The 24,107-nt window shown below is 46.1% G+C and overlaps 1 protein-coding gene across 3 annotated transcripts in view; it reads left to right on the top strand.

Annotated features, from left to right (window-relative positions):
- The window catches only part of raph1a (Ras association (RalGDS/AF-6) and pleckstrin homology domains 1a), a 129,768-nt gene that overhangs the window by 79,265 nt on the left and 26,396 nt on the right, over window positions 1–24,107 (top strand). For all 3 annotated transcript variants that reach the window (XM_060074658.1, XM_060074657.1, XM_060074656.1), the window contains 3 exons: window positions 16,234–16,311; window positions 17,571–17,645; window positions 18,059–18,143. In XM_060074658.1, the coding sequence (XP_059930641.1) occupies window positions 16,234–16,311; window positions 17,571–17,645; window positions 18,059–18,143 (238 nt within the window). The remainder of the gene's footprint in view (window positions 1–16,233; window positions 16,312–17,570; window positions 17,646–18,058; window positions 18,144–24,107) is intronic.

The following is a 24,107-nucleotide window of genomic DNA, read 5'->3' as shown; positions in this document are numbered from 1 at the left end:
GCATCTGGAGGAGAATCCAAGGGACATTATGGACCTTTGCCGAAACTTTCCTCCGAAGAGACAGAAGCCTAATGTCATGATGAACTCCTGTTGAAAGAATAAGGTAAGACAGACTGAGATAGAAACACTGAGTTAGACCAGGTGAGTGAGACCAGTTGAGTGAGACCTGGTCACTTATAACAGGTCAGATAGACCAGGTCAATTTTACCAAGTTAGTGAGACCAGGTCAGATAGACCAGGTGAGTGAGACCTGGTCACTTAGACCAGGTCAGATAGACCAGCTGAGTGAGTTATATCTAGTGAGTTTGTTAGACGGTTAGTTAGACCAAGTAGCCTAGTAACACAAGGTGAGATGGGCCAAGTGAGTTATACTAAGTGAGTTAGACAAGGTTACTTAAACCAGGTGAGGTTGACCAGTTGAGTTAGACTAAGTGAGTTAGTTAGACTAGGTTACTTAGACCAGGTGAGATGGACCAGGTGAGATAAGCCAGGTAAGATGGACCAATTGAGTTAGACAAGCGTAGTCCAGTTAGTCTGAATCAGAATGAAGTTGATACGGTTACTTTCTCATCTTGAGCAGAATGAAATTGATACTTTAGATTAGTTTCTCTATAGTCTGGAGAGAATGAAGATGGAACTTTAGGTTAGTTTCTCATCTGGAGCAGAATGAAGTTCATACTTTAGGTTATGCCGCATTTCCACTGCAGGGTGCGGAACGGATCGGATCGCAAAGGTGCGGTAGGGAGGGGGCGGTATAGCCCAGCTCAGTTCCGAGGTCGCGTTTCCACTGCCGACAGTACCCTTTGTGGTAGGCCGGATGTCGATCGCCGCGGCAGCTACGTAAACATCGTACACAACGTCTTCCTCCCCAAGAACGCAGACGAACGTCTCCACCTCCTTGTTAATTGTAAAGAATAGTACCTCGAGGCTACAATTCGTTTGTTTTTATCCCCGCGTCACCCGGAAGTGACGATTCTGTCGACCAATCAACGGAGGGGGGGTGTAGCTAGAATTTCACGGGACCCTTTTAGGCGTCTCGTCTCGTTTGCGGTACCCCAACGGAGGAGTCCCGAGAACGGAGCCGGAACGGGTACGGCAAAGTCCGGGTCACGCCCACTTTTGGCGGTGGAAACGCGACCCGACCCGCACCTTTGCGATCCGATCCGTTCCGCACCCTGCATCGGAAACACGGCATAAATTTCTCATCTGGAGCAAAATGAACTTGATACTTTGTTCGTTTTTCATCTGGATCAGAATTAACTAGATACTTTAGGTTAGTTTCTCATCTGGAGCAGGATGAACTAGATACTTTAGGTAAGATTGACATCTGGAGCAGAATGAACTTGATACTAGGGGTGGGAACCGGTTCTTGTTCATAACCGGTGCCCAGTGAACCAATTCCTTGGAATCGTTAGCATGCCTGCTCAAAGGCCTACATGCAGGTTAACCGGAAGGTTTGATTAATGGGTACATAAATACTCAAAATATGTGTATCATTTAAAAAATGTCTCCAAAATTGTGTTAAAGTCCAGTTTTTGGCGTTTTTGGCAGTAACAGGTGTTTTCTAACACCATTCGGCGATGAAGTCACGTTGGGGAGACGTGTTGGAAGGTAGCCTCAACCTAGTAATAGAACTATGGCGTCTAAGAGGTGGCAAGAACCACAAATAACATGTATGATGGCCCACAGCAGTATAATTTCGAACCTGTCAGACGTGATACGGCGAATGAGGAATTACCGAGAACTGATCAATGCCAATTAAATGCATGGTCAGAGGAGAATGAGTGGGGAGTTACTATCATTAAGCAACGCAGCAACGAGCGCTGGAGCTAGTCATGTACAGCAGTGCATACAATAACAGCACTTTTATTTATTTTTACTCTCAGTGAATAGCACCGAATGAAAGTCAACGTTTTCTTTATATCTAGTGACAGCGATTATGTCGTAAGTACCGGTAAAATTAGTCAGAAGATCTAGAAATAGAAGGCATAATGCTAGCTATGGGCTAACTTAGCCTATCTGACACCAGAGGTGTAGCCATGGTTTCAACATTGGGGGGGACAAATGCCTGGGGGCGGGGTCCGGCCCCCCCCCCCAGGCAAAGATTTTGAACATGCATTAATCTGGTGCACTCTGAGAGCAAAATCTCAATACCTTGCACCTAATTTTGAAGACCTTTTTAGGGATGGATGTTTAAAACACTTTAATACTGGATGTGACCAAGCAGTCTGGGAGTGTGGAAGACTTGAAATTAGGAAAAGGTTGACACACATGTTCAGAGCTCTGTTTTCCTTTACTTTTTAAATTAAATATAACATTTTGTGCTCCTCAATATTTCAACCAATCCAGTCCTTTTTTTTTTTCACATTACATTCATTGATGTTTTGTCTTTTTTTTACAAAACACACACAAACAAACACCTGCACCACCACAACAAGGACACAAAATCCAGCCAGTTCTTACTTCCATTACATTTTTTATTGCATAACCATCACATTTGCCAATGTTGAGTAAAACCCACCCAGGTGCATCTATCTCATGGACCTAAATAGAAGTCAACCCAAAACTTTTGTTACCCCTCAGAAAACATAGATTTTCTGATATTTTCATCCACTTGTTTAATAAGTACATAGATGAGTTTCACGAGAGAGCGCACTGAGCTAATCTCATGGTGAAACCATTAGCCGTATTGAATGATGCACTGTTAAAGAATTAGACATGTCTAGGACATAACCTAAATGTTTTCTGATTAGTTATGGATTAATCTATGAATACATACATCATACAATGTTTTGTAACCTTGAATGAAACTTGGCTTAATAATTATTATAATGCTATAATAGCAACTGCAACGCTGCTGTGTAGAGTTGTGTGTCAACTGAAGGAGGCGAGAAAAAAAAAGAGATGAAGATGATGAAGACAGCGATTTTAGTATCGATACTGTTGCACATAAGTATCTAATCCGATATTATTATTTTTAATTTTGATCGATTAGTATCTGAGTATACTTTTTTTTGACAACCCTACACTATATACATGTGTGTTAACAGGATTCTGCTTGAATGTCATGATTCGGTCTTAACCTTTCATATTTACTCCTCTCTTAGGCGACTCACCTCTATGCCACCACTAGATTGACAAACTCTCCCTGTGCTTTCATCCTCCAAACTTTCTGTCCCTCCCGCTGGCTCACTAGCTCTACTCTGAACACAACAGAGGAAACATGGAAGGAATAATATCACAGATATCAGCAAATTATTTACAAGTAGACTACTGAAACACACTATAGACATCAGTGCCACTGCCAACAGGATTCTGCTCTAATGTCACAATTTGGTTCAAACCATTAATATTTACTCTTTGACAATCATTTTGCAGACGCTTTTATCCAAAGTAACTTACAAATTGCATTGAACATAGGAAAAGCCAAGGCTCTATTAGTTTCCAGAACTCCTCTCTTAGGCTACTCACCTCTATGTCACTACCAGATTGACACACACTGCTTTCATCCTTTCATCCACCAAAGTGGACATGCCACAGGGAAGAAATATTATCAGATAACAAGTACTGTTCCTTTCTCAGATAGTCAACAAACCACTTTTGATCTGAATGACAATAATTCTATGGCTAGTTTTTTGTAGTCTATTAACTCTACTGTACTGTAATGCTACAACTGATAGGTTGACACTTCTCATTTTCTCACCCCTCTTTACTTACTTTGCTTCTTTTCTGAGACGAGGCAAAACATTGCCGAATGTCTCTGCAACCCTCTTGCTTCCTCTTGCTCATGACGACTGTGAAATAACACAAGCAGCACTAACATCATGAGAGACAAGTTAAAACTTCACGCAGGCTTGTTGTTACAATCCACAACATTGATAGTTCCTAAAATGGAGTGCTGAGAATGGTTGTGCACTTCGTAGGCCTACAGTGCATGTGAAAGATTTACCCATGGTGACATACACAAGTGCGTGTGTGCGACACAGAGCCAATTTTGAGGCAGGCCTGGCTAACATGAGATTCTACTATCATCCTTACCTCCCTTCTCCTACTCCCAATAATTTGCTCTTCTCTTTCGCTCTCCACACCTCCAAGCCTAGTTACCCTAAAGAGGATGGTGAATTCACTTAAACCAGCAAAGGTTGCTAATGCATATTTGTTACAGCTTGCCAACACCTTTACTGTCACTGGCATTTGTTAATTTGTGAATCAGGCCTCTCTCTCTGTCTCTCTCGCTCTCTCTCTCACACTAAGCAGCACCAAATACAATCTTGACGATTTTTGTAGTGCTGTGTGTAGTGTAGCCACACGTTTGCCCTATTCTGAACTTGAACACGCAGTTAATTTCCTTTCCTAGCTCCTCTTGTTTATGTTGGTAGCTTAGCCATGTCATGTCACGTTGTCAACATTGGATACATGGAGCAGAACATAGTGGGTCATATGTCCGATACTTTTTGGAAACGTTTTCTTCATAAAACGTGCCAGACAGATTTTGTATACATTTTATTCCTTAGTATTAGCTACATGGGTATGCCGTCTTTCAGAACCTTTCATTAACTGCACTAAAGAGAGAAAAACGAGTGCATCCAGCACTTCTGAAAATGCACTTCCGAATGCATCTCTGTCCCCAGCACATTTAAAACCAAACTGCCCATGCATTTAGATCTAATGGGGAACATTTCGGAACATTGAGACGTCTGCATAATGAGGCGTTGGAATTACGGAATGGGGCCGGGGCCAACGTCATCTAGCTGGCTTATTACATAGGTAACACATAGCTAATGATGCTGCTCGCTAGAGAAGCGACAACAACCCACGAAATTTGAGAGACACTATCAAAAGCTTCATAATTTACCTGTGTTTTCGATCGTAACACGCCACTCATTTGCTGTTGTTGATGTTTTTGATTCCGTGGTCATGTAAAAAAGACGGTTGATGACCAATGCAATCGACAAGTCACCGTCACCGATCCGCACGTGCGGGGACGAATCAAATCATGGATCTATCCCATTGGCTAGCTAGCCCGAACAGGCAGCCATATTCTCATTGGCTGTAAGAGTTGTAGATGGAATCGGATTGAGTTCTTTAGGGTGTGGGGCGCGCACTGTGTGCAGAGATGCATTCAGGGAACGGAGTGTACTTCAGGGAAAACCTAAGTGTTCTACCAATAGAAATATTGAATTGCTATATCCCTATTCCCAGCGATTTATTGGGGGGGACATTTTGGGCATATCTGAACATTGGGGGGGACTTGTACCCCCCAATGTATATGTCTGACACGCAATCAGTGCACTTGCAAATGAGTGCCTGCAAGTACAACCGATCGTGGTGTGACATTATTTAACCATCAATCTACCGCAAATATGACCAGACAGATGTACATTGAACACATACACAAAGCATATCGTCCAACCCGGCGGATGCTGACAGACATCCCACAACAAGCCAAACATCCCCACGGCGGGTGTGCTCTCTCTCTCTCTCTTGCACGTCCGTACACATCACTCCAACTTATCCAACTCCAAGGCTAGGCTGCTTCACTAATGGCGCGTTTCCACTGCAGGGTGCGGTACGGTTTGGTTCGCAAAGGTGCGGTACGGATTACGTTTCCACGCCAAAAGTGGGCGTGACCCGGACTGAGCCGTACTCGTTTTACCCTCGTCTTCAGTACTCCTCCGTTGGGGTACTGAGACTCCTGAAAGGGTGCCGGAAAATTCGAGCTACACCCCCCCTCCGTCGATTGGTCGATAGAATCATCACTACCGGGCGACGTGGGGATAAAAACAAACAACCAGTAGCCTCGAGGTATTATTCTTTACAATGAACATGTCGCGTAAAACGCTTGCTTGGGCAAACAAGGAGGCCAGGAACTGTTGCTGGACGACTTCCATGGTAGCTCTTGGTTTAATGTGTCGCGTTCAACTTTTCCATCGTTTTTATTGAGCAGGCTACACTGTGTCGCGCTGCTATGATGTCACAATGTTTACGTAGCTGCCAAGGCGATCGACATCCGGCCTACCATAAAGGGTACTGTCAGCGGTGGAAACGCGACCTCAGAACTCAGCTGGGCTATACCGCCCCCTCCCCCCCCTCCCTGCACCCTGCAGTGGAAACGCGGCATAAGACCACAACTAACCACAAGGCCTTCATAACTAGCAGTATGCCGAAGCCGGAAAGGACACACGCAATCGCACACACTCATCTTATGCAAAACAATCCATTTTATCATCAACATTCAGTCACTGCAAAGATTTAAAGACTAGCCTCTTACCATAAATTAGAATGGATCCAAAGTATGTGATTGATACATTCTGGTTTAGCTTTCGCTAAACTTCTCAACATTACCGTATTTTCCGCACTATAAGGCGTACTTAAAAGCCTTTAATTTTTTCAAAAAAATACAGTGTGCCTTATAATCCGGAGCGCCTTATATATGGCGAACACACGAACACTTAGGCCCCGTCCACACGGAGCCGAAATGGGCGAAAACGATCCGATTTCGATTTATGCGGTTCAGGGATATCTTCGTAAAGACGGGGCTACTTCAAAACCGCATCGAGCTGTAGAAACGCTGTAGTAAATATTCAAGGCGCTGGTTATCCACCGAAATAAGTGGAGCGCATCAAGCCTGCGCGCTGTATACAAACATTCAGTCACGAGGAGATTCAACCTTTTAAATTGAGCAGAAATACTTTTTAATGTTGAAGGTTTAAGTTAGTCATTACATTTATCAAGGGGATTTATTTAAAGCTACAAAAATAATACAAATAAAATAATAAATAAAAAATTCAACGCAAGTCTGACATCCCCCAGCTGGTGGGGGGCTAATGCCATAATCGTTTGAGTTTCAGGCGTCCACACAAATCCTAACACGAAACCGCATAGGTCCGGATAGTTTTGAAACCACCTCCGAGGGTGGTTTCAGAAATGTGCGGTTTCGGGCGCCGGATTCGCCGGCTCCGTCTGGACGGTCGGCCGAAACGCACAAGACGTAAGGCCGATTCATACCTCCGGATCCGGACGAAATTCAGCGTTGTTATGGATGTGACGCAATAAATTCTCCAGAGGGCAGTTACTGTCGTTTCACAAATTAACGGCATCGACAATCGCAAACATGATATCTGTAGAGATGATTTTGCTTTGCGTCACCTGAAATCGGCAAAAAAATGTGCAAAAAGTGTAGGCCTAGGCGGCGGTGGCATGTAACACCCCTCACCAACCCGCAGATTATCTCCTCAAAATGTTTTTTTAAATGACCAGTTACAACTCATTGCCAAAGCAGGGGAACAATAAAATAAAACGGTCAGGTATATAGTATAATATAAGTATAAAACCAATATATATCAGATATTATACTACTCTCTATTTTCGCGAATGGTCTGACTTTTGACTCTACACTGCCGCCTCGATTTCCGGTGGTATTGCTCCGTTTCTCCCGGAGCACTCCAGGTTCGTAAGCTCAGAGGCGACGGACCCATTGACGGACGAAAAACCTCCGGGACCGGACGAAACGGTCCGTATCCGTATTTATCGTAGAGTGAGAATGGGCCTTTATGCAGATTCACCAATAAATCGGCTTTGTGGGGACGGGGCCTTAGAAGGCGAACACACGTTCACCAAGTCGGGGAGACATCGCCGGGCAACTTACGCCACTATTTGACAATGGATCGAGGATGCCTGGGCTGATATATCAGTCTCAACTGTGGTCCGAGCTTTCACGAAGGCAGGAATAATCACTGAACTGCCAGGCAACAGCAGCGACACTGACTCGGATAATGACGAGAGGGAGCCGGGCATGTTGGATGCCGTACTCGCCCAACTGTTCAATTCGGACACTGAAGAAGAAGAAGAAGAGGGATTCGTGGACGGGGAATGAACTGAAAAAGTGAGCTTTACGTGTTATACGTAACTGAACAATGTTGTTATGCACTAACGTTTGAATTAGCGGTATCAGACTGTTTCTTTTACGTGTTTACAACTGAACAAGGCTGGGAGATATTGTTAATATGCAAATTAACGTTTGAACATCATTACCATGGGAGTGAACGGAGTTGTCAGAACGCTTAATAAAGTTTAACTTTATCTGACTGTTTTGTTGACATTCCATTTAGCACAGCTCGGTCTAGTCGATGCATAACGCAACCCCAGTCAAACGTTTGACTGGGGTTGCGTTATGCTATTCTATTCTATGCGCTTATAATCCGGTGCGCCCTATATATGAAAAAAATTCTAAAATAGGCCATTCATTGAAGGTGCGCCTTATAATCCGGTGCGCCTTATTACGGTACCTTTTTCTTGTTTTAGGCGCACATGGCTAATTTGCATACGAGCACAGGATTGGCTGGATCCGCAAGGCAAATAATATAACATATTTAATTATCTTTCTATCTGTCTATCTATCTATAAACAATTGTGTCTAGTTTTAATGTGATGTATTTCGTGTATGTCCAGTCAGACTTGTTGTCTCCCTTGTTCTGTGTGGTCTTGTAGGCTATACTGTGTGAGCCGAATCACCTAATTGAATTCCCGACGATTTTTGTGGTTTGGTATTAATAAATACTTGACTAGGCTATCTATCTATCTAGTCAACAATTATACGCCGAAGGCGAAGTGAATAGTGGGGAATAGTCCTGAGACCGAAGGTTCATTTGTTGTTATTAGTGGACATTTTGCAATGAAAACAATATCGAGTTTGAGATGTGAATCATGGGATATTGCCCAATATCCCGAGATAGCGAACCAATCAAATTGCGCCATCTTAGGAGATTCACGTGTAGCATATACTAACTATCGATAATATATATGTATTTATCTATGTATCTGTTGTGGCAACCCTGATCGTCGGCGGCTGAGTTTGTCAAAGGAGACGCTCAAACAAGGGTTGCGGGTCAGCGATTTTAATTTGTGCCTCACGTGGGAACAAAGGTAAAACAAAAGTCAACATAAGTTCATCCTCTTATGGGGTAAAAACGCCGTCTTCTCTCGGGCCCGCTAGGTGAGGGGGACCTGCCAGTATCCCTTCGTTAGATCCAGGGTGGTAATGAACCGGGCCGGCCCCAGTCGCTCTATCAACTCGTCTATGCGGGGCATGGGGTAGGCGTCGTAGGCCGACACTTCGTTCAGCTTCCGGAAGTCGTTACAGAAGCGGTATGTTCTGTCCGGTATGGGGACCAGGACCACCGGGCTGGACCAAGCGCTGTGGGACTCCTCGATGACCCCCATCCGCAGCATGTTTGTGACCTCCGTTCGGATGGCGGCCCGCCGCGCTTCCAGAATATGGTAGGGCCGGAGTCGGACTCGGACTCCCGGCTCCGTCCTGATGTCATGGCTGACGGTTGTGGTCCTTCCCGGGCCACTCAGAGAAGACGTCAAGGTGCTGGAGGACCACTTCCCTCATGTCCTGGGTTTGGCTTGGGCTCAGCTGTTCCCCCACTGGTACCTCGTGCAGGGGTAGTCGAGAGGAAAGGGATAAGAGGGCTGGTTCCCGCGGGGCTGTCGGTGGTTGCCACCGCTTCAGTAGGTTGATGTGGTAAATCTGGACAGCCTTGCGTCTTCCCGGTTGCCGTAACCGGTAGTTGACGTCGCCGACCCGGTCGATGACGTCATAGGGACCCTGCCATTTGGCCAGGAACTTGCACTCTGTGGTCGGGACGAGGACCATCACCTGGTCCCCTGGGTTGAAGGTGCGGAGTTGGGCCCCTCGGTTGTATACACGGGCTTGGGTTTGCTGGGCTCGTCCGAGGTGCTCCCGGACCACAGGCCAGATCTGCGCCATCCGGCCCCGCATCTGCTCCACGTGTTCGATGACGGTGCAGTGGGGGGATGGTTGGCTCTCCCAGGCGTCCCGGGCGATGTCCAGCAGCCCTCTTGGTCGCCGGCCATAGAGGAGTTCGAAGGGCGAGAATCCCGTGGATGCCTGGGGTACTTCTCGGATGGCAAACAGGACGTGCGGGAGCAGCTGGTCTCAGTTTCAGTAGGGCCGAGATCGTTTATTGGCCTGTGGCATGTGCCACCGCTACCACTGACATACCATGGCATATGCCGTTCTGAAACGGTAACTGCCGTTCTGAAACGGTAACTACCGTTCTGAAACGGTAACTGCCGTCGCGACCACGGACATACCATGGCATATACTGTTCTGGAACGGTAACTGCCGTTCTGAAACGGTAACTGCCATCGCGACCACTGACATACCATGGCATATGCCGTTCTGAAACGGTAACTACCGTTCTGAAACGGCATATGCCGTTCTGGAACGGTAACTGCCGTTCAGGTGGAACGGCATATGCCGTTCAGGAATGGCATATGCCATTCTGGACCGGTAACTGCCGTTCCCAACAATGGTATGTGACACCAGCATAACTCCTCCGTATAATTTCAAGACAGGTATTGCCGTAAATTTGAAGCTATATATATATTTGGTCTTTATTGACACTATATCACAACATAACGCCGTAAATAAAGGCAAGGCAACTTTATTTATATAGCACTTTTCATACACAAGGCAGACTCAAAGTGCTTCACATATAAACATTGTCATACAATAAAATAAAATAATAGATAAGTAAAAGAAAACATATGCAAAGAAATGGGTAAATGAAGGGATTTACACGTTTCTCTCGTCCGTGCTGTTGTTATGATATTTCCGATCTGTTTGTTGTTGTCTTTTGCAATGACAGATGCTTTTGAAAACAGCCGGACTTGCTCCGGTGACGGTAGTTAGCCTAGCCACCTAAACAGGTCTGTTTAGGTGTCTATAGAGCTATAGTCTATTGCTGTGTTCCAATATCCATACTATCCGCAGTCATTAGTTTGAGTACGTAGTGCGTTGCAATTAAGATCAGGGCGAAAGGAAGTGTAGTGAAAGGACCCCGATGGTATACTCAAAACGGTCAAACAGCGGAGTTTGGATTGATGTACACTTTTCGTGCTCTACGGCAGCCATCTTAGCTACGTAGCTGAAGAGGCAGAGCCAGGCTGAGCCAACGTCGGCGCATTTTCTTTAATAGGTCCATGCATTTTCCACAGATCCTGCATTAATGGAGTCATTTTGTAGTTTTAATAGCTTTATAACTACTATGTGTAAAGAGTTCACCGTTCAAAGCGAGATGTTTATTGCGGTTGCGTCGTGCGATCGTAGTTTCCGGTTAGTGCACAGAGCCAGGTCCCTATATCTACCATGGGGTGGCACTGTTGGCTATGGCTAGACAGTCATCCATTTTTCCACTAGTGTTTTATCAAGATGTTCTAGTAGCGTAGCCTATAATATAGCCTACTGTATGACTGCTTCAGCTCATAACTATTCAATTGGCCAAATATTAAGTTTTGCATTTGTTCTTATTGTTGTTTAACCAAATAATTTAAGTAGGCCTACAGGTTCCTATCATTTAACTCTGATCCAGTGTCATAAACCTTTCTATACCGACATGATCCAGTGGTATAATGGCATACAGGCCAAACTTTTTGTTAATTATGTTAATCGGAAGTTCCATTTCCTACTGGAACCACCGTTTTTCCGCTGGCATGCCACTCATGTAAAATGGTATTACCAGGTTTTACTGGTACCTACCGTTTTTCCGCTGGCATGCCACTCATGTAAAATGGTAATTACCAGTTTCTACTGGCACCTACCGTTTTTCTGCTGGCATGCCACACCTTTCCTGTGGTATTTGCCCGTTCATACACGCATACCACTCATGATTCACAGCTACATAATCATTCTTATAACAACATATATACAAATTTTTGTTTGGCATACATGATGGAATTCAGTCCAATGCTTGTGTGGCATTCAGTCCAATGCTTAAAGTATATCTGTGGCATTCAGTAGGCCAATGCTGTGGTAAAGTGTGTAAAGTATGACCAAGTGTTTCTTTCTGTTCAATAGATAGTACTTTATCAAACCCCTGTAGGAGAAATGTATTAATGTTTGTCCCTATAAAACAATAATGGTAAAAAAAATAATTACAAAACATGACGGTACCTAAGTAGGTCAAACCGTCCAATCTGAAGGCTCTACTCTAACCACTCCCCCTACTCACTTCCACCAATGCAAAGCGAACAGAAATGAGTAGGGGAGGGCGTAGCCTAACTAGTTTGTGAACAACCACGAGAAACACAGCGCAAATTCAATCATGTATGAGGCTTGAATAAAATACCGGACGATTTTGAAATTCCGCCACACTTTTTTTTAAAAGTGTCTCAAAAATAGGGCATGTCCGGGCAAAAGAGGACGTCTAGTTACCCTACGTATGGGAAACCCATTTGATTCCTACCTGTTCCACTGTTAAATAGTGGCCCAAATTGGTTGGGCGCTATCCTGGTAATTTATCTGCGTGAGAAATACGAAGTGTGGCGTGTGAGCGTGTGCTTGGGTTGAATTGCGTGTGCCTCATGCCAAATGCGTGAGACTTCAGAGCCCTGTCTATAGACACCTAAACAGACCTGTTTAGGTGGCTAGGCTAACTACCGTCACCGGAGCAAGTCCGGCTGTTTTCAAAAGCATCTGTCATTACAAAAGACAACAACAAACCGATCGGAAATATCCTAACAACAGCACGAACGAGAGAAGCGTGTAAATCCCTTTATTTACCCATTTCTTTGCATATGTTTTCTTTTACTTATCTTTTATTTTATTTTATTGTATGACAATGTTTATATGTGAAGCATTTTGAGTCTGCCTTGTGTATGAAAAGTGCTATATAAATAAAGTTGCCTTGCCTTGCCTTGCCTTTATTTACGGCGTTATGTTGTGATATAGTGTCAATAAAGACCAAATATATATAGCTTCAAAATTTACGGCGATACCTGTCTTGAAATTATACAGAGGAGTTATGCTGGTGTCACATACCATTGTTGGGAACGGCAATTACCGTTCCAGAATGGCATATGCCGTTCCACCTGAACAGCAGTTACCGTTTCAGAACGGCAGTTACCTTTCCAGAACGGCATATGCCATGGTATGTCAGTAGTCGCGACGGCAGTTACCGTTCCAGAACGGCAGGTGGGTGTGGGCCATATTGAGGACTTTGCTCACGTATGGTCTCGGAACGACCAACTGTTCCGCCTCCTCCCCCCCCCCTCTGTACCACCCTGTATAGCAACCCCCCCCCCCCCCCCCGGTGCTAAAGTGTGGGTACTGCCGGCTACTCACCGAGTCCCGCGATAGGCCCTCATGGACCTGTACATGTGCCCAGGCGTTTCTGAGGGCGTCGTCCTCCAGCTGGGTGATGGCGAACTGACCTCCCCTGTCGGCGCCTCCCCCGTCGGCCAGGGGGAAGTCGGAGAAGTCGATAAGGGGTGGATTCTCCCTCCCGCCTGGTGGAGGTGTCTGCTCGGAGGCGGTCATCGTGTCCGGTGTCCCCGGGGGAAGGGAGACCGTGGACGAGGCGTGTCTGCCGCGCCCCCTCTCTCGGGAGCCTGTCGGGGGACTCGTGGACCTGGATGGCGCCGGGTGGGCGGCCATATAGGTGGACCGACTACGCATCCGGCGTGGTCTGGTCCGAAGTTGTCGGCGTTGGGGTGCCTGAAGCTCGGACCCTAATCGGGCAGTGCCGTCCTTTCAAAAGGGGCATAGGGAGGTTCGGGACCAGCCCGGCCCCGGGGTTTGAACGGTGATCCCCCTTGTGGTGTAGGACTCGGTTTGCCCGTGGATGCAGCCTACGTCGATCCTCTGCCCGGAGGTTCCGTCCGCCAGACCGGGTCGGATCAACGTGACCACGCTCCCTGAGTCGAGTAGGGCGTGGGTGTCGTGCCGCCCCACGCGTAACGGTAGGCTTGGGGATTCGGTCCGCTCGTGGGACCAGCAGGTGGTGCGGAGACAGACCCCTCCTCTCCTGTCGGGCGGACTGGCCGTGGGCATGGACACGTCCCCTGCTCCGGGACAATGGCGGGTAAGGTGGCCCTTCTGGCCACAGCTGTAGCACCTCCAGTCTGGGGGTCTGAGGGGCGGGCCCTCGGCGGTCCACGATGATCTGGGTGCGCTGGTTCTCCGGCATCCGTCTGCGCCGCTCGGTTCGCGTCTCGTCCCCTCTGGGGGCCGGGGTCGCCCCGCTGCACAGCCGCTGGGTGACTTGATGGTTCTCCAAAAGTTCAACAAGGTCGTTCAACGACCTGGGTTGGTTCCCGGAGGCGCAGCGTTTGGCCCCGGTGGGCAGAGATCGGATGCAACGGTTGATTATAAGCCGGTCCAGCAGCAGGGCAGGCCAGGCGGACGATGCGAAATCTGGCTTCTCACCGACCCCAGGGGGTCGTAAACACAGTCGTGGTAGCGTTGCACCTGGGCTGGGAGGCTGTGTCCGTAATGGGCGAGGATGGCCCGCTTGAGCGTGGGGTAATGTGCCGCCTGGGCCGGGCTGGCCACCTTTCACGAGCCGCGGTTCGCACAAAGATCAAAGTTCGCTCAACGTCATCGTCCGGTCCCATTTTGGTGACCCGCGGCGTGGGCAGGTTCCCGTCCGAGCTGCTCGGCCATCCGGACCATGCATCGCCGCAACACTTCGATCTCCTCATCCCGCGTTGCGGGTTGGTCTCCTGATTGATTCATGGTCTCGTCTAGGGTCTGCCGAAGGATCGCGTTGCCTGCATTCTCCACAACTGTGGCAACCTTGATCGTCGGCGGCTGAGTTTGTCAAAGGAGACGCTCAAACAAGGGTTGCGGGTCAGCGATTTTAATTTGTGCCTCACGTGGGAACAAAGGTAAAACAAAAGTCAACATAAGGTCATCCTCTTATGGGGTAAAAACGGCCGTCTCCGGGTCTTGTCCGGCTGCGAGGTCAGCGTCTCTATCACTCCCGTCTTCTCCCACGCAGTCCTGGGGGGGGGAAGCGTATTGGCGTTAGTCTAGGTTTGTGCGATCTCCCCCTACCGCGTCTCTCCAACTCGGCTGTCCTTCCCGTCTGCCGCGTGCTTGGTCCTCAAGCGCCCTCTGCCGTCTTCCTCCCCCAGGTGATCCCAATGTCCGTGATTGCCCGGGTGCGCTTGATGCGCGTTCCCGCGCCGCCGTGCTGAACGGCACATACCTCCCTCGGACTACCTGTCCACGGAGAGGGCGCTGCCCCCAGTGCTGGCGTGGTTCGACCCCCCCAGTTGGATCAGGGTTGCCACACTGAATAATCTGCTGAACACTCTCTTACTAGTCTCCACTCTCAAGGGTCTCAATGCGGCTTTGGTCCGTGTCTCCCCAACGTGATGTATCCAATGCATTATGGGGGAAATGAGAATCAATAGCAAACCGCTAAAATAGTACCTACTTTTTCGTATTACATTCCGTTTTGTGACACCTAACAACATTATTACAATAAATAACAGTTTCAATTCGTACTTATTTTCTCACCCAATGAGAATCGATAAGAGAATCGATAAGCAATCGGATCGATAAGCAGAATCTGAATCGTTAAATTCTTATCAATTCCCATCCCTACTTGATACTTTAAGTTAGTTTCCAATTTAGTCTGGAGCAGAATGAACTTGATACTTTATTTGTCTGAAATGTTACAATGCATATTTTAGGTCTCACCAGTTGTTTCCTCCATGCAGAATCCTGTAACTACGGTCAGGGTGTGTTTACCTCTGCTCGGCAGGTGTGGAGCTGTTGAACTCTCTGATCACTTGAAGTCGAAGGACTTTAAAGATGAACTGAACTGAAATACTCAACATCGATAAGGTGTTAGTTGAGCCACAGAGTAGGAGTAGGTTACCATGCCAGTGACGTAGCTGATTGTTGAAATCCAACATGGCGGCGCCCTGTTACACGTACAATTTAATCCCTTTTAGCAAGTTCAGCCATTTTTTGTTATTGTACCAATGAGAAGGCCGACAATACATCTGTTATATCAACTAAACTTCAAATTTCAGCTCAGTCCATCTTTAACACATCATAATGCTTTATTCAGCACATAAACTTTATTCAGCACATTGTATATGTGCTCTTTCGCCCAAAAGCCCAGCAAAAAGTTATCCCATTTCTGTCATTTATTGCGTGTCATTCATACACAGATATTTTTGTTGAATCCTGTTTTCCCAGTCCAGCCAATAATATTAGGACTAGCAGAATGCCTTCCGATAATTACTGTGTGTGTGTGTGTGTGTGTGTGTGTGTGTGTGTGTGTGTGTGTGTGTGTGTGTGTGTGTGTGTGTGTGTGTGTGTGTGTGTGTGTGTGTGTGGGTGTGTGGGTGGGTGTGTGTGTGGATGCTTGTGTGCGTGCGTGCGTGGATGCGTGCGTCCGTGTGTAGGAGGAGCAGGCAGCTAAGACTAAAGCTGATAACATCAGAGTTGCATTGGAGAAGATTAAGGAAGCCCAAGTTAAAAAGGTGAGTCTGGCACACACACACACACTGTTACACACACACACACACACACACACACACACTGTCAGACACACACACACACACACACACACACACACACACACACACACACACACACACACACAAGTCCATTCTGTGCCTTGGGAGTCCTTGTAGTTGTCAAGTCTACCTACCTGTTGCGAGAAGAACGATGTTAAGCAGGACAATAGCAGTAAATGGTTGAATGTGATCATTTGGAATCAAAGACGAAGTCAGAATGTTAGATATAATGGACACATGAACCACAGCCCAATGTGGGCTTTGTTTGACATCGTTAAGAGAAGGTCAGTTACTGGTACTACAGTACTGCTTTCCAGGACAGAGATGTGTGTGAGTGTGTGTGTGTGTGTGTGGTAGTGCATGAGCCCCCCCACACATACACACAGCACCCAACAGAATGACCAACTAATCTCAATTGATGGTGTACTCCCAGTCAGTGGATTAGTGAGGAATATAGGTTGAGAATGGATGAGTAAAGGTCAAGCTAATTAAGGTCAAAGGTCAATAATTAATTGTAATGTCTGTGGTTCATACATTGAGGCATCGATTAACGAGACATAACAACAGACAATAACCTTGACAAAATGGGAACAGTTCATCTTACTATGACAGAGTATGAAGATAGATTTGTGTCTTTATATCGAGTGCAAAACCGTTGCAATCAAGTATTCTAAAATGAAGATCAAAATATCATGCAAAAAAATATTTATTGGTCAAACGAAAAGGATTTCTTTAAAACTTTGAGAGTAAAAGGATTTGAACACAGAAACATTAGGCTGATTTGGTCAAGCATCACGCAGGTTGCATGAATATGCAAATGTAAAATGTAAATTGGTCTGTTAGTACCTTAAAAGCTTATTTTGCTTTCAAAATAAATATTTTTGTTTGAAATGCAAAAGGTTTTACACTCAACATAAAGAAACGTGTATCCGTCCCACCATGACAGGTGTGCTCAAGTTAGCTCCCATGGCCTGATATATAATCAACCACCCCCTCACATTAAGATCTCCTTTTCTTATAGTCATCAGACATCAGGGTATCAGCCCTGCGTACACCTCCTTCCACTTTTATCAAACCAATAATGTTTCTCTGTGTATCTCTCTCTCTCGCGCTCTCTCTCTCTCTCTCTCTCTCTCTCTCTCTCTCTCTCTCTCTCTCTCTCTCTCTCTCTCTCTCTCTCTCTCTCTCTCTCTCTCTCTCTCTCTCCCCCTCTCTCCCTCTAGCTGGTGATCCGTGTTCATCTATCGGATGAGAGCTCTAAAACCATGATGGTGGACGAGAGACAGACGGTCAGACAGGTGAGTCCCTCGCTCCACTCCCAGCTTACTCATCTGATACTTAACTGATACTTACCTGGTACTTAACTGATACCAACCTCATACTAACCTGATACTCAACTGATACTAAGCTCATACTTAACTGATAGTAACCCGATACTCACCTGATACTCACCTGATACTCACCTAATACTCAACTGATAATAACCTGATACTCACCCGATACTGAATTGATACTAACCTGATACTAATCTGATACTCACCTGATACTCAACTGATACTTACCTGATACTAAACTGTATCCAGGTCCAGTTTCTCCATAATGGCCAGCTGATCTCTACTGTGTTGTCCAGGTTATATCTAACAGTGTGTGTAATGATAATAACACACAGTACTACCAGTAGTATTACTTATCGTGACCATGTATTCTGCAGGTTCTAGACAATCTGCTGGATAAGTCTCATTGTGGCTTCAGTCCCGACTGGTCTCTCGTGGAGACCATCCACGAACTGCAAATGGGTAATCACACAGACACACACACACATACACAAACACCTTCTTCCCTGTGTGACAGCTGTCAAGCTGTCAGTGACATCTTGACAGCTTCCGGTAGAGTGTACGCTGGCGTGAATGGCTGCCGCTGCTCGCCGGGTCTGTGTTGTATCCGTCTGCCCTTTTCCCTTTTCCCCCGTAGCAAGATTTCGATAATTGCTACGTTGTCACAGCTCCAGCCAATTTGGATTATTCTATCGTCTTAGCTGATAAAATTGGACTTACCTGCCTGCCACGGACCTGTCGCTGTTGGTACGCCGACGTTCTCACCGGCCTAACTCGAGCTGTCCCTGCCATTGACAGAGTGCAGACTGAGATCTGTTAGGCAGTTAGCCTATCAAGGTTTTGATCAAACTTGGCGGTGAGTTCTGCTGGCTATCGCGGTGATCCATGTGGAGGTAAAATGCGCCCGCCGCATACTTCTCTCGTCTTCCTCATCAACGCCTTGCTGTCCTTGTGGATTCCTACCTGTGGATCTATCATGGCACCGCAGGCCACAGGGGATTTAACCTACTCTGCAACTGACTTGCTTCAGTTACACTCTTCGTCCCGTTGGCTGCCAACTGAAGTTTACAAACTTTGCACCAGCCTCTGTATCGCACGTCGGCCCCGGTATCTACACCGAGGCGGTCGGCTTAAAATCCACTTCCACGCCGCATCTGATAGCACTATTCCAACTGTGCTGTCAGCACCGCTCACCCGATCGTCAACCAGACAACGTAGAAATGGGGGCATTTATCCTTGCAACATTATCTCCCTGCCTCCGATCACACCGGCACAGCATTTTCAAAACATTCCGGTTCACTCGACTCCCCGCATCACCCGAAAACCGACTGGCCCTGGTTGTGGAGCTAATGGGCATAACCTCCCCAATCTGGAGTTTGTACACTGTACACAATCCTCTATCTCACTGGCAGCAAAAGTGGCGCTACTCAACACCAGGTCGGTGTCTAATAAGACATTCCTTTTAAATGACTTTTTCACTCGACGACGCTTGGATTTACTGTTCTTAACGGAGACTTGGTTAAGTGCGGCCGCTGGTGAAAAATCTGTCTTTGGAGAACTTTGTCCAACTAACTGCTCCTTCCTTAGCACGCCTAGGTCTTCCGGGAGGGGTGGTGGTGTTGCTTTGGTTTTCAGGGATACATACAAATTATGGCTACTTTCTGTGGGGTCTCATTCCACCTTTGAAATTCAATGCGTGATTGTGGAATCTATTTCTACTGCCCTGGTCCACAGGCCCCCAAACAAGGACTTCATTACAGAATTTTCGGACTTTCTGTCGCATCATATAACATTGCATGATCGTCTGTTGGTTTTGGGTGATTTTAATATCCACATCTGCTGTCCAGATGGTCAAGGTCAAGGAATTCTGTGATGTGTTGGATTCTCTTGGCTTTATGCAACATATTAATCAGTCCCCTCATGTACTTGGGCACACCCTAGACTTAATTTTAACCCATGGCCTGTCCATTGATAATGTGAATGTCGAGGATGCTTACTTATCTGATCACAAACCTATTGTATTCAATGTTAACATTTCTGATCCTCAATGCAAAGCCAAATCCCCAGATCGCTATTCACGCTACATAGACCCTTTCACTGCTGAACAGTTCGCAGATAGCTTTCTGGCTAGTGATATTGCTACCTCCATTTTAACTGCGAGTTATCCCCCCCCCCCCCCCCTTGTGCAGATGAACTACTGTCTATTTTCAACTCCTCATGCTCAGCAATTTTTGATTATGTTGCCCCCCTTAAGCTCAAACGCCCCAAACTCATATCTCAACCATGGCTGGATGACACTATCCGCTCTCAGCTGAGCGAAAGTGGAAGAAAGATCACCTCACTGTTTCTTTCCAGAAACTCTTTAGCAACATTTCAAACAGCATCTTATGTAACGGGGGGATTAGGCAGAACCCAAGTGCACAGACTGACAATGGTGACAGGGCAGTTCAAAGGTTTATTGATTGCACCGATGCTCAGGATCAGACAGGCAGAGTAAACGGGGACAAGCAAGAGTTCGGGGACCGGCAGACAATCAGGTAGACTGGGGGTACCGTAACCGGCGGGTAGTCGGACAGGTGGGGACTCGACAACAGGAGGGCAGGCAGGCAGGCGAGGAGCCGGAAACAGGGGAGCAGACAGGCCGGCAGGGACTCGACAACAGGCGGGTGGTCAGACAGGCGAGGGTTCGGTAACAGGCAGGATCAGCGTTGGAGAAACAGTTCTGGAGTTGCGGGAAAGCTCTGTGAGTAAAGAGAGACGATCTGGCAAAGACTGAGTAGAGAGAGAGGATTGATATAGAGGGAGCACAGGTGAAGGTGGTTGAGCTAATGAGGTGAGATCAGCGTGGCAGGCAGGTGAACGGGAAAATCAGGAGCGGACCATGACAGCTTAAGCAGCTAGAGTTATACACTTTTCCGATATGATCAGTAAACACGCTCATCGTCCCAAAATCCTTTTTAGCCTTTTAAACTCAATCATCAATCCACAAGTCAAGCCATCCACCGACATCTGCATGACATTTTTGAAATGTTTTATTGACTAAATCAATCTCAATAGGCAGTCTTTAAACCCCCTCATCACCAGTCTCTCCCCTGCATAACTTAGGCATTAGACCTTCAGCTCTTTTTGACCATTTCCTACCAGTGTCACTAGAGGAACTGAGCCATTTCCTCCATCGCTCGATTCAACAATACATTTGGGCACTTTTATGACTCCCGGATCAGACCACAGCAAAAGCCTTGGACTTTCCTATCGCCAACATGCCTCTGTACTCGGATATCTCAGGCATGGAGACTGGGAAATGCACAGACTGCACCAAACTGCGACAGACAGTGGCTTTATCTGAAACGAGACCAGCAGCATTAGAAAAATGCAAAGGACTCCCCCAGGAGTCCTTTGCAAGACGATCAAAGCTACAAGACGATCAAGACAATCAAAGCTACACTGTATCGTTCCCGAAGCTGGACAAGAGAGAGACAGTTCCAGCTGCGTCTCACTAGCACAGAGTCGGCGCTAAGCCCAAACAACATACCAAAGTGAATCAACAAGTTCACTCAACGCCAAATACTAAGCTACCCAAAGCTAAAGTAGCATGTACCATCCGGATTTGCCCGTCACTGAAGTTAACCCTGCAGCTGAAGAACCGGTGCCTGCCACTTCATGAGTCCACGTACGTGCCCGCCACCCATGCACCCCTGAGCTCCGAGATGCGTCCGGACAAACGGTGCGGACAGAGATGGACCATGAACCCGTCGCCAGAGAGGCGAGCTGTGCATGCATCGGCCACCCATGCACCCCTGAGCCCTGAGATGCGTCCGGACGGACGGTGCGGACAGAGATGGAACAAGAACCAATCGTCATGGAGGCGAGCTGCCCAAGAGTTGGCCACCCGTGCAACCCTGAACCCTGAGATGTGTCCGGACGGATGGTGCGGACAGAGATGGAACAAGAACCAGTCGCTACAGAAGCGAGCTGCGCAGGCATCTGCCACCGCCACCTCAAGCCAACACGGGCCCATCTCACAGAAAGCATGTGGTGAACCAGAAACTCTGATTGTAGGAAACTCAACCATAAAGAATATAACCGGTAAGACGATCAAAACATGATACTTCCCAGATGTGATGGTTAGTGATATCAGTCAGAACTTCTGACAAAGGATTACGCTGATCTAATTGACATACTGGACAAAATACACATTAAGTCATTCATCAGTGGACCCATACCAGCAGTTGAAAGGGGAATAAACAGATTTAGTCGTCTACTTGCACTGAATACATGGCTTTCCTGAGTCATAGCCACAACAACAACTCCAGCTCCACTGCCTCCTCCCTTTGCGATTTTCCAGCTGAATTTAAGAAACTGGAATATGTTGGCGTCAAGCTTGCATCTGTGTCAATGATAGCATCGCCACGTCATGGCCACAGGCTGATAACACCCATGCGGAGGGCACCCCAGCCCCCCCACCCCCTGTACTGATAGTAGTCCTGAGCATTACTGAGACAAAAAAGGGTTCAGCCGTAGACACAGTATAAAGGAAGTTTTGCATAATCTGCTGAACCCAAGGTTGCCTTCGTCAAAACATGGCAACTTTTGCATTACTGCTGTAACCACTAAGAGAGTAAACAAAGGGAAATTTAGACACACTGCTAACCTCACAAATCTCATACTTATTGCCTCCAAACCAAAAACAACCTTAAAGCCTATCAACAACACCATCAGGATGGGTCTACTTAATGTTAGGTCTCTTAATAGCAAATCATTTTTAGTTAATGATTTTATTACCACTTCTAAACTGGATTTTATGTTTTTAACTGAAACATGGCTGGAGTAAAATAACAGTGCAACCTTTCTGATAGAAACAGCTCCTCCCAACTATAACTTTCTTTTATGCATGTAGATCTGGAAAAAGAGGTGGAGGGGTTGCTGCTATATTTAAGGGTGTATGTATTTCAGGGGAAACAGATGTTATTTGGTGATTTTCCATCATTCGAATACCTTTGTGCTGTATTGAAATGCTCCCCCAGAGTTCACCTATTAATTATGTACAGGCCTCCCACATACTCTGCAATTTTTTTCAATGACTTCACATATTATTTTCTAGCATCTCCACAGACTTTGACTGTCTAGTTATAACTTGAAATAAATCATACTGATGATTTGAATGACAAGTGTGAATTTTTTTTTTTTTACCATTTTGGAGACATTTGAACTGTCGCAACATGTAAAAGAGGCTACTCATTGTAAGGGGCACGCTCTAGACCTGGTTATCACAAAGGGCCTCAACGTTTCTGATCTCTCTGTGACTGATCCTTCTTTGTCTGACCACTTTTGTGTTTTCTTTAACATATCTTTTATTCCCGACATACAGACAAAATCGAATACTGTCAAAAAACGGTTTATCAATGAAGATTATAATGTACTTCTTAAAAAGGCCATCTCCTTGCTACCACCTCTCAACCCATGTTCTGCTGATGATATTGTAGAAAACCTTAATTTGAAAATTTTGAAAGTCATAGATGTCATTGCACCTTATAAGGTTAAAACAAAGGTAAAAAAAAAAGGTACCCTGGAGAAAAGCTGCTTCTGTAACAGCACAGAAAAAAGAATGCAGGAAGGTTGAACGCATCTGGCGTAAAACAAAACTTCATATTCACCATGATATCTATAAAAAGTGCTAGAGATTTTTTTTTCGCCAATATCATTATAACCAATACTAATAATGCAAATCCCTATTTGCAACTGTTGACAGACTGACCAACCCCCCAACACAAATTCCACCTGATCTCCATTCCACGCAGAAATGCAATGAGTTTGCAGCTTTTTATACAGATAAAATTGAAGGCATCAGACGCGCCATGAATATCTCCACTCAACAAAAATGTTGGAATACCACCCTGTTCAGGCAAAAGTAACGTGGCAAGGATGGCATGATTTCTTGCTATAGACTCTAAAACTCTTGTGGAAACGGTGACACCATCCACCTTTTGCCTTGATACTTCACCTACCAACCTCTTTAAGAATGTTTTTGACTGTCTAATCAATAGGCATATTGCAGATAGTTAACAACTCTCTCCATTCAGGCAATTTCCAAAAGCCTTGAAAACTGCAGTTATTAAACCCCTTTTAAAAAAGCGGAGCCTAGATGCCTCTATTATTGACAACTGACCAATTATTGACAACAGACCAATATCAAAGCTATCCTTCATAATTAAAATCATTGAGAAAGTTGTCCTCCAGCAACTTAATCACTTCCTGCATGAACTGGTTGCTATGACACCTTCCAATCAGGATTTTGACCCCTGCACAGCACTGAGACCGCCCTTATTAAAGTTGTAAACGACATCCGTCTTAACACAGACTCTGGCAAAACCTCAATGCTAATGCTACTAGACCTCAGTGCTGCATTCGACACTGTAGACCATACAA

The sequence above is a fragment of the Gadus macrocephalus genome, chromosome 16, assembly GCF_031168955.1.
Source record: "Gadus macrocephalus chromosome 16, ASM3116895v1".
Lineage (NCBI taxonomy): Eukaryota > Metazoa > Chordata > Actinopteri > Gadiformes > Gadidae > Gadus > Gadus macrocephalus.
The sequence above is the reverse complement of the archived record's forward strand: the minus strand, read 5'-3'. Positions and strand labels throughout refer to the sequence as shown.